The sequence below is a fragment of the Saccopteryx leptura genome, chromosome 2 (genome assembly GCF_036850995.1).
Source record: "Saccopteryx leptura isolate mSacLep1 chromosome 2, mSacLep1_pri_phased_curated, whole genome shotgun sequence".
NCBI classification, from domain to species: Eukaryota; Metazoa; Chordata; class Mammalia; order Chiroptera; family Emballonuridae; genus Saccopteryx; species Saccopteryx leptura.
In genome coordinates, this window is record NC_089504.1 from 316392496 (window position 1) to 316404672 (window position 12177).

The 12177-nt window shown below is 44.6% G+C and overlaps 1 protein-coding gene across 1 annotated transcript in view; it reads left to right on the forward strand.

The window, feature by feature from the left end:
• CLCN1 (chloride voltage-gated channel 1) overlaps positions 1-12177 on the forward strand; it is a 29653-nt gene that overhangs the window by 6003 nt on the left and 11473 nt on the right. The window contains exons 8-12 of the mRNA XM_066362928.1: positions 5320-5445; positions 5766-5850; positions 6074-6175; positions 6501-6585; positions 6852-7001. Coding sequence (XP_066219025.1) covers positions 5320-5445; positions 5766-5850; positions 6074-6175; positions 6501-6585; positions 6852-7001 — 548 coding nt within the window. The remainder of the gene's footprint in view (positions 1-5319; positions 5446-5765; positions 5851-6073; positions 6176-6500; positions 6586-6851; positions 7002-12177) is intronic.

Here is a 12177-nt window from a genome sequence, read left to right on the forward strand (position 1 = left end):
CCCTGCCGAAAGCTGAAAGAGACTGAGGTTACAGAGGAGAGAGGGGAGAACAGGGATGATGAGCAAGTGGGCGCGGGCAGAGAAGGCAGTTGTATGTGTTTGCTTACTCATCCATATTCAGTGTAACCAGACTAACAGAGCAGGGATTATATCGACCAGTTAGTTATTGGAGTCCACGGTGACAGAAAGAACACCAAGTTGACAATTGGAGAAACAAAATTGCAGGGAAACCTGACCAGGCGGTGGCACAGTGGATAGAGCGTCAGACTGGGATGCGAAGGACCCAGGTTCAAGACCGTGAGGTCGCCAGCTTGAGCACGGGCTCATCTGGCTTGAGCAAAAGCTTACCAGCTTGGACCCAAGGTCGCTGGCTCAAGCAAGGGGTTACTCAGTCTACTGAAGGCCCACGGTCAAGGCACATATGAGAAAGCAATCAATGAACAACTAGGGCAGGGGTCGGGAACCTATGGCTCGCGAGCCAGATGTGGCTCTTTTGATGACTGCATCTGGTTCACAGACAAATCTTTAATAAAAAAAAAATAACGTTAAAAATATAAAACATTCTCATATATTACAATCCATTTATTTCCTACTGCTCATGTTCATGGTTGCGGGTAGCTGGAGCCAATCACAGTTGTCCTTTGGGACAACACCAAATTTTTATTGGATAATGCATAATGTAAATGGGTTGTTGTATGAATCTCACAGAATTACATTTTGTTTTTGTTTTTGTTTTTTCTGAAATTGGAAACGAGGAGGCAGTCAGACAGGCTCCCGCATGCGCCCAACCAGGATCCACCCAGCATGCCCACCAGGGGGCGATGCTCTGCCCATCTGGGGCATCACTCTGTTGCAACCAGAGCCATTCTAGTGCCACAGAGCCATCCTCAGCACCCGGGCCAGCTTTGCTCCAATGGAGCCTTGGCTGCAGGAGGGGAAGAGTGAGACAGAGAGGAAGGAGAGGGGGAGGGGTGGAGAAGCAGATGGACGCTTCTCCTGTGTGCCCTGGCCGGGAATCGAACCCAAGACTCCTGCACGCCAGGCCGACGCTCTACCACTGAGCCAACCGGCCAGGGCCAGAATTACATTTTAAAATATGTGGCGTTCATGGCTCTCTCAGCCAAAAAGGTTCCCAACCCCTGAACTAGGGTGTTGCAATGAAAAAGTGATGTTTGATGCTTCTCATCATCTGTCCCTATCTATCCCTCTCTCTGACTCTCAATCTGTTCCTGTAAAAAAAAAAAAAAAAAAAAAAAAAAAGAAATTGCAGGGAAAACATATGGTTCTTTTTCCTTTTTATTTTATTTTATTTTTAATCTACTTGTTGGGCTGACATTGGTTAATAAAATCATACAGGTTCCACATGTACAGTTCTACTACATCATCTGTGTATTGTATTGTACTGGTGCTCACCACCCCAAGTCAAGTCTCCTCCTGTCACCAAGGCATATGCTTCTTAAATGCACCAGCTGTGAGAGGTATCTTTTCAATAATGAAAATGTGATCAGTCCTTTTGTAGAGAAGTCTTACGGTTGTTAAAATGGCTTAGCCCAGGAATGATGCGTGGATAGGCATTCAGAGTCAATGAAAACATATCATGTTCACTTGTCCTGTCACTGTTTCAATGTGTGTCACGTAAGTAGATGAGGTCAGCAAACACCTCCGCTGGCAACTGCTTACCCTTCTGTTGTCAGCTCTTGTCATTAGTATCACCAGTCCCCATCGATGCAGGGTAGTGTGTTGGAATTTCTGCACGCACTGAATTTCACACTTAACATTTATACTCACTTTCACCTTTATTTATTCTTTCACCTCACCAATCCAGAAGGCCTAAAGAACATTTTTAGACAGGTAAACGTTTTTTGGGTTTTTTTTTAAATTAGATTCTTTTAAAGTGAAGAGAATCTGACCTTTCTGCATAAAATTGGATTTTCTGGAATGAATGAGGGAGATTTTTCTTGATCCTGCATAGAGTATGGGGAAGAACATTGAAAAGTGACATATAAAAGTGACTCTAAAACCCACAAAAACAAATGAACAAAATATGGCTCTTGTCACACACACAAAAAAATGTTGAGTATTAAAAAATTAAGATACCCTTTTCAGAATGTTTGTATATATATTAGGTGGCAGCTATCAAATGGATTCGAAGAGAACATTACTAGACTGGTTTCATTTTCTGAACATAGACTAAACCTGAAAGAAAAAAAAAGCATTAAGAAAATGGATTCGCTATGTAGGCTACTCTTAATGCCTTATGCCGATGAAAGGCATAGACTAAGACGTTCTGCCAGAAGAACAAGCATCTTTTTGCTTCCGTTACATGTGCTCTGCACTGTCCCCTGGGCACTGTGCTAGAGCCCGTGCTCCCAAGGAGCTCACCTGGAAAATGTAGACAGGTGGGCTAGTAGACCATCACTCACAGAAGAGTCTCCCTGGCAGCCTGGGCAATAGAGTGGGAACCTTCTGCTAAGCTGCCTAGGTTGGGGGCTGGGGGTTGGCAATGGAGCTTTACAAAAGAGATAGTGTTTGATCTGACACTTAGGAAGACAGTAAGGACAGGGTACTGTGGACAGAAGGGACAGCCTTGCAAAGCCAAGATCTGGGGGCTATAATTACAGCCACTGAGTGTTGCTAGATGGTACATGTAGGAGGGGTAACCGGAAGTGAGTCTGGGCAGGTAGATGGGGGCTACCTCATGAAGATCCTCATCGGAAAGTAGATTGCATTTGTTCTCTAGGCTAGATTTTGCTTCACATGTGTTTTTATGGAACACAGTTTGAGCTATTAATAGATGTGACCTGTGGAAAGGGTTCTGAGGTCAAATAAGTTGGAAAAGGCTGTGTTTTTGAAACTGGAAAAGTTACCAGAATGTTTGATATGCTGACATGCATTGTGAATATCCAAAAAGTGGCCCAAATTCAGCATTCCCCACAGAAAGCCTTTTTAAAAATCTATTGTACTTTTCTTTTTTAACTTTTTAATTTTTCAATTACAGTTGAAGTTCAATATTATGTTGGTTTCTGGATCACAGCACAGTGGTCAGACATTTATATAGCTTATGAAGTGATGCCGCCATAACTCTAGTTCCCGCCTGACACCATACATAGTCATTACAGTACTGTTGACTGTATACCCTGTGCTGTGCTTTACATCCCCATGACTATTCTGTAACTGCTCATTTGTACTTTTTAAACCCTCCCCTTTTTCACCTAATCCCCCCACTCCTGTCTGGCAACCCCACAGAATCCCTTTTGCAAGGACCTTCTCAAAGGACTCACAGCATCTCACGGACTTGACTTTGGGAAATGCTGTCATGAGCAAAAGGGAGCTGTGAAAGAATTCTGAACAAGGAAGTGACATGGGCACCTTTGCATGGTGACCCACGCCCTCTGACATATGTGTGCAGGACAGAACTGGCCTGTGGGTCAACAGGTTTAACCCAAGATGAACAAGAAGACTACTGTCGTTGTCATAATGCTAGGTGACGAGAGACTGACCCGGGCTGAGGCAGAAGAGACAGAGAAGAGGATGATGTAGATAGGCAATAGAAAGTAAAATTGATACAACCTAGTGATTGATTTCATGTGAGGACATGAAGCATCAGATAGGAGGAGGAATGTAGGCTAACCCTCACGTTTATAACGAGGACACTTGGCTGGTAGTCACTACGATAGGGAATATAGGAAGTGAAACAGGTCTGGGGAGTTGATAATGTTCACTTTGCACGTGTGGAATGTGAAGTTTCTGTGGTGTATCCCAGTGATATCAAATAGGCCGTTGGGTTGATAAGTCAAGTTCAGGAACTGGGCTGAAAACATAGCTCTGGTAACCAAGTAGCCCATTGGTGGTTGTTGAATCTATGGGTATGAACTTGAGAGTCGATGCGTATCTGTGAGTAGCAAGAATAAGAGACCAAGGTCAAGGCCCTGGGTTGGGGCAGAGGCACAGGAGAAGCGGGAGGACCATCCGGGAGGACCAGCTGGGAAGACCATCGGGGTGGAAGAGGAGTGCGGTGTTACAGAACTTACGTATTCAGAGCATTTCCAGAGGCGGTTGGTGTTTTCCCTGCCTTGTTTCCTTTCGGTAGCACATTTTCTGTTTGGCTCAGGCTGATATTAAAATTAGTTCTCATTCTGGAGTATACAGTGACAGACTGTTAGAGGAAGCATCCCAGAACCACATCGTGGGAAAGAAAATCTTGCTGAGGATTTAAAAAAAAAAAGGTTGTAAAATATGCATAAAATTATACCCAGACAAATCAAAGCCAATTTTGGTTCTTTTTCTGGTAAACAAGAGGGACTTGCTCCACCTGATTCTGTGCTGTGTCGAATCCTCCTTTTAGGGTGTGATTTGAGGAGCAGGGCAGGAAGGTGGTTGGCAAAGCTCTGTCTGCCCCAGATTCCCCATTCCCTCACTGAGTTTTCTGAAATTCCACCCATTCTGTTCTCTTCTGTTCTCTTTCTTCCTTACTTCTCTCTTCCCCTTCCCTCCCCTCCTCTCCTTATCTTTCCTTCCCCTTCTCCCCCCCCCCCCCATCCTTTTCTTTTCATCCATACAACAGTCATTGAGCCCTGATTATACACCAGGCACTGTATTAGGTATGGGGGTCCTGAGGGATTCAAGAGATGGGACTTTGAATGTAGAACAGGGAGAAGAAGGTGGCTAGAATGTGAGATGCCACCTGAAGAGGGAAGCAGGTATACAGGGACTATTTGTAAGTTAGCGGAGAGAGAGGAGACCAGCCTTACCTATTTCATGATCTTTCTTGGGGCTAGTCCTCTTCTGCATTCATCTATTTATGGACTATATTTTCCTGGTTTTCTTTCCTTGTTTTGGATAAAGAGGAGGCTTATCTAAGTTTTGTCATTGAGTTTGATTTTGCATCTTAATATGTTTAGAGATTATTTTCTTTGCATCTCTTAAGTCTTGCTTTCTACACTCTTGTTAGTGGTCCTAACTGCTCTGGATGATATTTCTCTCTCATAATTTTTCTTCAGAAAATACTCAGTGATCCTTCCATTCACGTGGATATCCAACATTGTGGATCTCACCCAACCCTACTTTCTTAGGGATGGAGAAAGCATGACTACCAGATCCTCATGCTTTGAGGGCCCCCTATTTTTCATCCAATCCATAGCTTGTTGAATCACATCCGTGACCCACAAAACACTGTGACCATGATTAGGTATATGGTTTGGAGCATGGACCCCAAGAATGTATAGATTAGCATGGACTCCAAGAGGCCCACGGGGTGGGAGTGTGGGAGAGAGCCTTTCACGTCGGTCTGCACCTGACTCCATATTCACGCCCTTGTAGGAGTGCTGTTCAGCATCGAGGTCACCTCTACCTACTTTGCCGTGCGCAACTACTGGCGAGGGTTCTTTGCGGCCACGTTCAGTGCCTTTGTTTTCCGTGTGTTGGCCGTGTGGAACAAGGACGCTGGTAACGGGGGCCCTGGGGTGGAGGTGCGTGAATAGGGAGGCTCGTAATGGGGCATGCAGGGAAGCTCCATGGGGCAGTGCAGAAAAGGAATAGATAGCTTTATTTGGGAAGTGGGACCAAGACCCAAGGATATAAGAAGGCAATAAATGGGTCATGGAGTATGGGAGTGCTGGTTGTGCCTATAAAAAAGAAATTAAATAGAAGAGACATTGGGCTTGGAGGAAGAAAGGAGTTGATCCTGAAAGCTGATGACCTCTGGTTTGCTCTCGGTGGGTTTCTGTGACGTGCCCACCATGATCTATGGCCTTTCCCTCCTATAGACACCATCACTGCTCTCTTCAGAACCAATTTCCGAATGGATTTCCCCTTCGACCTGCAAGAACTCCCAGGCTTTGCCGTTATCGGGTCAGTTGGGGTCACCTGCTCTGGGAGTGGTGAGCTGAGAATGGGTGTGGCTTTGGATTGGAAAGCACCCAAGCTGGGGAGAAGTTGGGGTGCGCATGGATGAAGTGTAAACTGCCCGGGGGGGGGGGTGGATAGAAAAGGAAGACAGATGCCTGGTATTTGTTTCTCCCATGGCTCGGTCGGAGGGACGAGGGCTTCATTTCTGTGAACTTTACACCCTCAGGATTTGCTGTGGGTTACTGGGAGCCGTGTTTGTGTATCTGCATCGCCAAGTCATGCTCGGTGTCCGAAAGAACAAGGCCCTCAGCCAGTTTCTTGCTAAGCAGTGAGTCACTGCCCTTCCTTAGCCCTCCCCACTTATTTTCTGGTTCCTCTGGGAGTTCCTTTTTTTTTTCATCTTTATGGAAGGCACGAAATGCTTTTCGGTGGCTTGTGATATAAAATACAGAAGCCCCAATTTTATATGTAGGGGGGAAGTGGTGTGGTTTCCCCTTTAACGATGGCATTGTGGTGGAGAGGGAATGCTCTGTACTAAAAGAACCGAGGCTACCATGGGCCACAGGAGACCTAAGCGAGCCAGGGTGCAGGGTGCCGTCCACTGTGGGGTGGTGGCTAAATTCAGGGGACCATTCGTTTTGTCTCTTTTTCAGCCGCCTGCTGTATCCTGCAATCGTCACCTTGGTCATCGCCTCGTTCACCTTTCCACCAGGAATTGGTCAATTCATGGCTGGAGAGGTCAGCTACTAGGGAGTCTGAGGGTGCGGTCAGGTCATGGTCATGTGATGGGGACTAAGCCAGGACTGGGCCACAAGGAAAAAGGGAAGTAGCGCAGATGTGCCTCAGGCTTCTGAGCATGTATACTTTTGGCCAAGAATAGAATCTGTTCCTGAGAATAGAGCAGAAGGGACCCTTGAAAAGTGAGACTGGGAGTCAGTTCCTTAAAAAGAGGAAGTACCGAGCATCCCTGGAGAACTATCCCCTTTTGCTTCCTCTTCTCGCAGTTGATGCCTCGTGAAGCCATCAGTACCCTCTTTGACAACAATACGTGGGTAAAACATGCAGGTGACCCCGAAAGTCTGGGCCGGTCAGCTGTGTGGATCCACCCACAGGTCAACGTTGTCCTCATCATTCTCCTCTTCTTTATCATGAAGGTACCTCTCCCGACACTCCTGACTCCCTAAGACTCTGTTCGTTTTCAACCTAGGAACCCAGGGTTGGCATAGGGTGAGAAAGGGTGGAATTTCATCTGGTCTGGTTTGTGTCTGTCTGAAAAAGAAATAGCTTGAAAGTTGTAGCATAAGTTGCTCGTGTATGTAAGTAAACCAATGTCTAGATCAGTGGTAGTCAACCTGGTCCCTACCGCCCACTAGTGGGCGTTCCAGCTTTCATGGTGGGTGGTAGCAAAGCAACCAAAGTATAAATAAAAAGATAGATTTAACTATAGTAAGTTGTTTTATAAAGATTTATTCTGCCACACACTTAGCGAAAATCCGACATAAAGTACTTGGTAAGTAATTATTAGTATATGCTTTAACTTGCTGTAACTCTGCTTTATAAATTTTATAAAGTAAAGTTACTTCCCTACTTTATAAATCACCATTACTGTGGAACCGGTGGGCGATTAGAAAATTTTACTACTAACTGAGATACAAAAGTGGGCGGTAGGTATAAAAAGATTGACTACCCCTGGTCTAGGTTAATTATTCCATTCACATCAACTCAGTGATGTTTCCCAAGGTTCTGCTTACTAAATTATGAAGACATCAAAGCAGCCAAATAAACAAGGACAAGATAAAGTTCAGCAAAATAGATAACTGTGTAAAAACCTCCAATAAATTAACCAAATCCCCCCACTCATTAGATAATTAGGCACTCCATTCTTCCTGTATCTGATGATCCATTTTTAGCTGATTGCATATCCATTCTCCCCATCTAGTGGGTAATCTCTTTTCTAAAATTGCAAATGAGATAAAATATTTAAATCAATTTTATTAGTGACGATACACAATTTTTATAAATGTTATTATTCTCTGTTAGGTAATGAGGCTGTGAAGGTTTTGCCATTCTCAAACCACTTTTTTCTAATGCCAATGAGGAAACAAAAACTGATCTATTTAAAATTTTTTTCCATTGATTTTAGAAAGAGAGGAAGGAAAGAGAAAGAGAAACATTGATTTGTTGTTCCACTTATTTATGCATTCATAGGTTGATTCCTGTATGTGTCCTGACCAGGGATCGAACCCTCAACCTTAGTGTATCAGGAAGACACTCTGAGCAACTGAGCTACCCAGCTAGGGCAAAGCTGATTTCTTTTTTACATAATATTTTTTTCATGTATACCAGTCAAGAATCATATATTTATAGACTTTTCAGTTACTGCCTATACAAAGATATTTCTATTTCTAGCCTTGGTTATGACATCTATTACTATTCCCAATTGCATATTTTTTTCTTTTTTTATGATCGCCTTATTACAAATAGTATGTTTTGCCTGAATAATCCAACATTTTCTTCTGTATAGCAGTGCTCTCATTTAAAAATCTGTCCACACTGAACTTTCATGCTTTTGAATACCTTGCTATTAACTTATTCATGATGCTTTTTATGAATCTGTATTTTCCCAGGAAGAGTCACTAAGTAATATTTATATTATAATAGCTGGAGTGATTCATTTATTCATTTACTCAATAAATGTTATTATGTATATACCTTCTATGTGCCAAGTATATAATACCTGATTGCTCATCTTTGGCAAATCTTATGCTTATGGTTGGAAAAACCATTCTTTAAAAATTTTCTGGCCCTGGCCGGTTTGCTCAGTGGTAGAGCATTGGCCTGGCATATGGGCATCCGGGTTCAATTCCTGGTCATTGGACACACTTAAGCATACCCTAATTTTTTTCCAGAGTGTGGGCAGTCAGCTACATAGTCAAATCAAAATATAAAGATGACTAAGAGCTGTTTTCCACAGTCTGAGTTAAAATTGATGTGGTCTTCTGGCAGTGCCAGTGCAGGCTGGTAAGATTCTCAGTTCAGATCTTTTATAGTGTTGACAAAGGGAACTTCCTTTTTCCTCAATCTTAAGGCATGGCTAGTATCATTATGTCGTAAATCAGGGCTTTGACAGTGAGTGTGCATAAAATGACAACTTCTCGGTTTCCCTCTCATAAGTCTAACATTAATACTGAGCATCATGGAGTCAGCACAGTCTAAGTCTTCCGTCTCTGTAGGATTCTTTTCGGCCAGATCTTCACTTTGCTCCTTCTTGTGAAAGGTCTAAATAAGGGGCCATCTGTGATCACAGCTCTCTAGTTTCCCAGTTCTCTAGAATTTAAAATCTTGGGAGTTATTTGTGTTCTACATCACTTGCATTGTCTCTGGGTTTTACCTTTCATGTGCTAATAGCTCCGAGTTTTGGCTGATCTTACATGTCATTCCTCATGCGGTAAGAGTTGATACTTCAGTGTCTTCTGATCCTGTTACTGTTCTTACACATATCCTGCAGGCTAATCTAAGTTCATCCTCTGGAATCGGACCTCTCGGCCACCTATTATCTGTATTACTGAAGCTTTCAGATTGATCTGAGCCTACAAATCCCTATGGGCTTTGCAAAAATCCCTTGTGTACTTATCCAAAAGATACGGTGCAGAATGGTTCAAGGGGTCTCAAACTGGTATAGGTCAGAGTACCTAAGCAGCTTAAACTTCAAGTGCCTAGAACTGCCTCCAGACAGTTCTAGGTGGCCTCCAGGAGTGTCTGATCATCTGTAGTTTAACTTCAAGTTTGCTGTGGACATTACTGTTGGGTGTTTTAGCAAAAGAGAAGTTTTTTTCTGTTTTGTGTGAATACGGTTTGATCAAGCTCTCTTCTTCCTTTCCTTCTTTCCTTCCTTCCTACCGAACTACTTACCTTTCTATCTACATCCTACCTGCATTTACTGAGCACTGTGCCCATGGTGAGAGGAAGCAGAGATAATAAGATAACACTCGTAATGTACACTCAAGGTCTTCCAGTCTGTATTCTCTTCACTTATACATATTTTTTTTTTTAATTTTTTTTTTTTTCATTTTTCTGAAGCTGGAAACGGGGAGAAACAGTCAGACAGACTCCCGCATGCGCCCGACCGGGATCCACCCGGCACGCCCACCAGGGGCGACGCTCTGCCCACCAGGGGGCGATGCTCTGCCCATCCTGGGCGTCGCCATATTGCGACCAGAGCCACTCTAGCGCCTGAGGCAGAGGCCACAGAGCCATCCCCAGCGCCCGGGCCATCTTTGCTCCAATGGAGCCCTGGCTGCGGGAGGGGAAGAGAGAGACAGAGAGGAAAGTGCGGCGGAGGGGTGGAGAAGCAAATGGGCGCTTCTCCTGTGTGCCCTGGCCGGGAATCGAACCCGGGTCCTCCGCACGCTAGGCCGACGCTCTACCGCTGAGCCAACCGGCCAGGGCTATACATTTTTTTTTAATGACAGAGACAGAGAATCAGAGAGAGAGACAGATAGGGACAGACAGAGACAGGAAGGGAGAGAGATGAGAAACATCAATTTTTCATTGCAGCACTTTAGTTGTTTATTGATTGCTCTCTCATATGTGCCTTGACCGTGGGGCTACAGCAGACCGAGTAACCCCTTGCTCAAACCAGCGACCTTGAGCCTAAGCTGGTGAGCCTTGCTCAAACCAGATGAGCCCACGCTCAAGCTGGTGACCTCAGGGTCTCGAACCTGGGTCCTCCTCATCCCAGTCTGATGCTCCATCCACTGTGCCACTGCCTGGTCAGGCTCTTCACTTATACATTTAACTCTACAATTTTCACCTGTTTTGAACAGCTGTATTCTGATATGAAAAAAGTATGCATTTTGCCTCATCTCAGAGTACCTGGGACGAAACCTTCTCAGAGCCTTTGTCACTTCTTGAGGTCAGCCCTGGCTCAAGGGAATTTCTTCTAAGGTTCAGGAAGTGAAGGCATTTACTTCTCATTTGTTTTCTATGCAATTGGTGCCATTTCTTAAATGTAAATACTCCGATCCTGACAACTTGTTCCCATCTGTAGCTGCTACCATCTTTCACCAAGTGAGTCTGCGGTCCTTTTTTCAAGATTGGCTTACTCAGTATATTTTTCACTCCATAAGATGCACCTGACCATAAGACACACCTAGGGTATTTGTTTTTTTCTTGTTTTTTTTTCCGTATTTTTCTGAAGCTGGAAACGGGGAGGCAGTCAGACAGACTCCCACATGCGCCTGACCGGGATCCACCCAGCACGCCCACCAGGGGGCGATGCTCTGCCCATCTGGGGCATCGCTCTGTCGCGACCAGAGCCACTCTTGTGCCTGGGCAGAGGCCAAGGAGCCATCCCCAGCACCCGGGCCATCTTTTGCCCCAATGGAGCCTCGGCTGCGGGAGGGGAAGAGAGAGACAGAGAGGAAGGAGAGGAGGAGGGGTGGAGAAGCAGATGGGCGCTTCTCCTGTGTGCCCTGACCGGGAATCGAACCTGGGACTTCTGCACACTAGGCCAATGCTCTACCACTGAGCCAACCGGCCAGGGCCACACCTAGGGTTTTAAGGAGGAAAATAAGAAAAAAAAATAATCTGAACCAAATAGTATGTTAAAATATTTAATAAAATACTGTATTTTTTGCTCCATAAGACACACGGGCATTTTCCCCTCCACTTTTGGGGGGGAAAAAGTGCATCTTATGGAGCAAAGAATACGGTATTTTGAAGTGATATGTAAATCTGTTGCTTCATTTACATACTATGTCTCAAAATTTCAAGCACTACTCCTTTCCCACTCTATTTCTCAAGTCTTTTGCATTCTTTGCCACCAAACGCACATATTGCTTTTACTAAACTTATCCCAGTCTCCGTTGGAATGCAACCTGATGAAGTTGGCCTTGGGGATCTTTTCTGTTAGGCTGGCTGACTCACCTGGCTCTCTCAAGGTGCCCTTCCGGTATGGCGAGGACAGATCTGATTGTTTGGTCCTTTGTTCAAAGTGATTTGATGTCACAGGAAATAGCTCAGGTGGGACAGTCACCCCAGTTTCCTCTGTGAGGATCACCATATAAACGGCTTTGTAAATAACTATTGAATACATGAAAGCTCAGTCACTAAGACTTAAAGGTGTCTGCCACTTTCAATAGCAGGTCTTTTTCCAGAAACACAATCTGACCAAGAAAAGATATCTTTCAGCTTCCAGAGTTTCAGGCTCTTCTGCTGAGGTGACCTTTTAAAGCCAAGAGGCTACAATGGGCTAGGGCCCTTTGGGGGCAGTGACAGAGGACCTCTGAGGCCCCACTCCTTGTTCTAGGTTGCCTAAGGGCAAATATA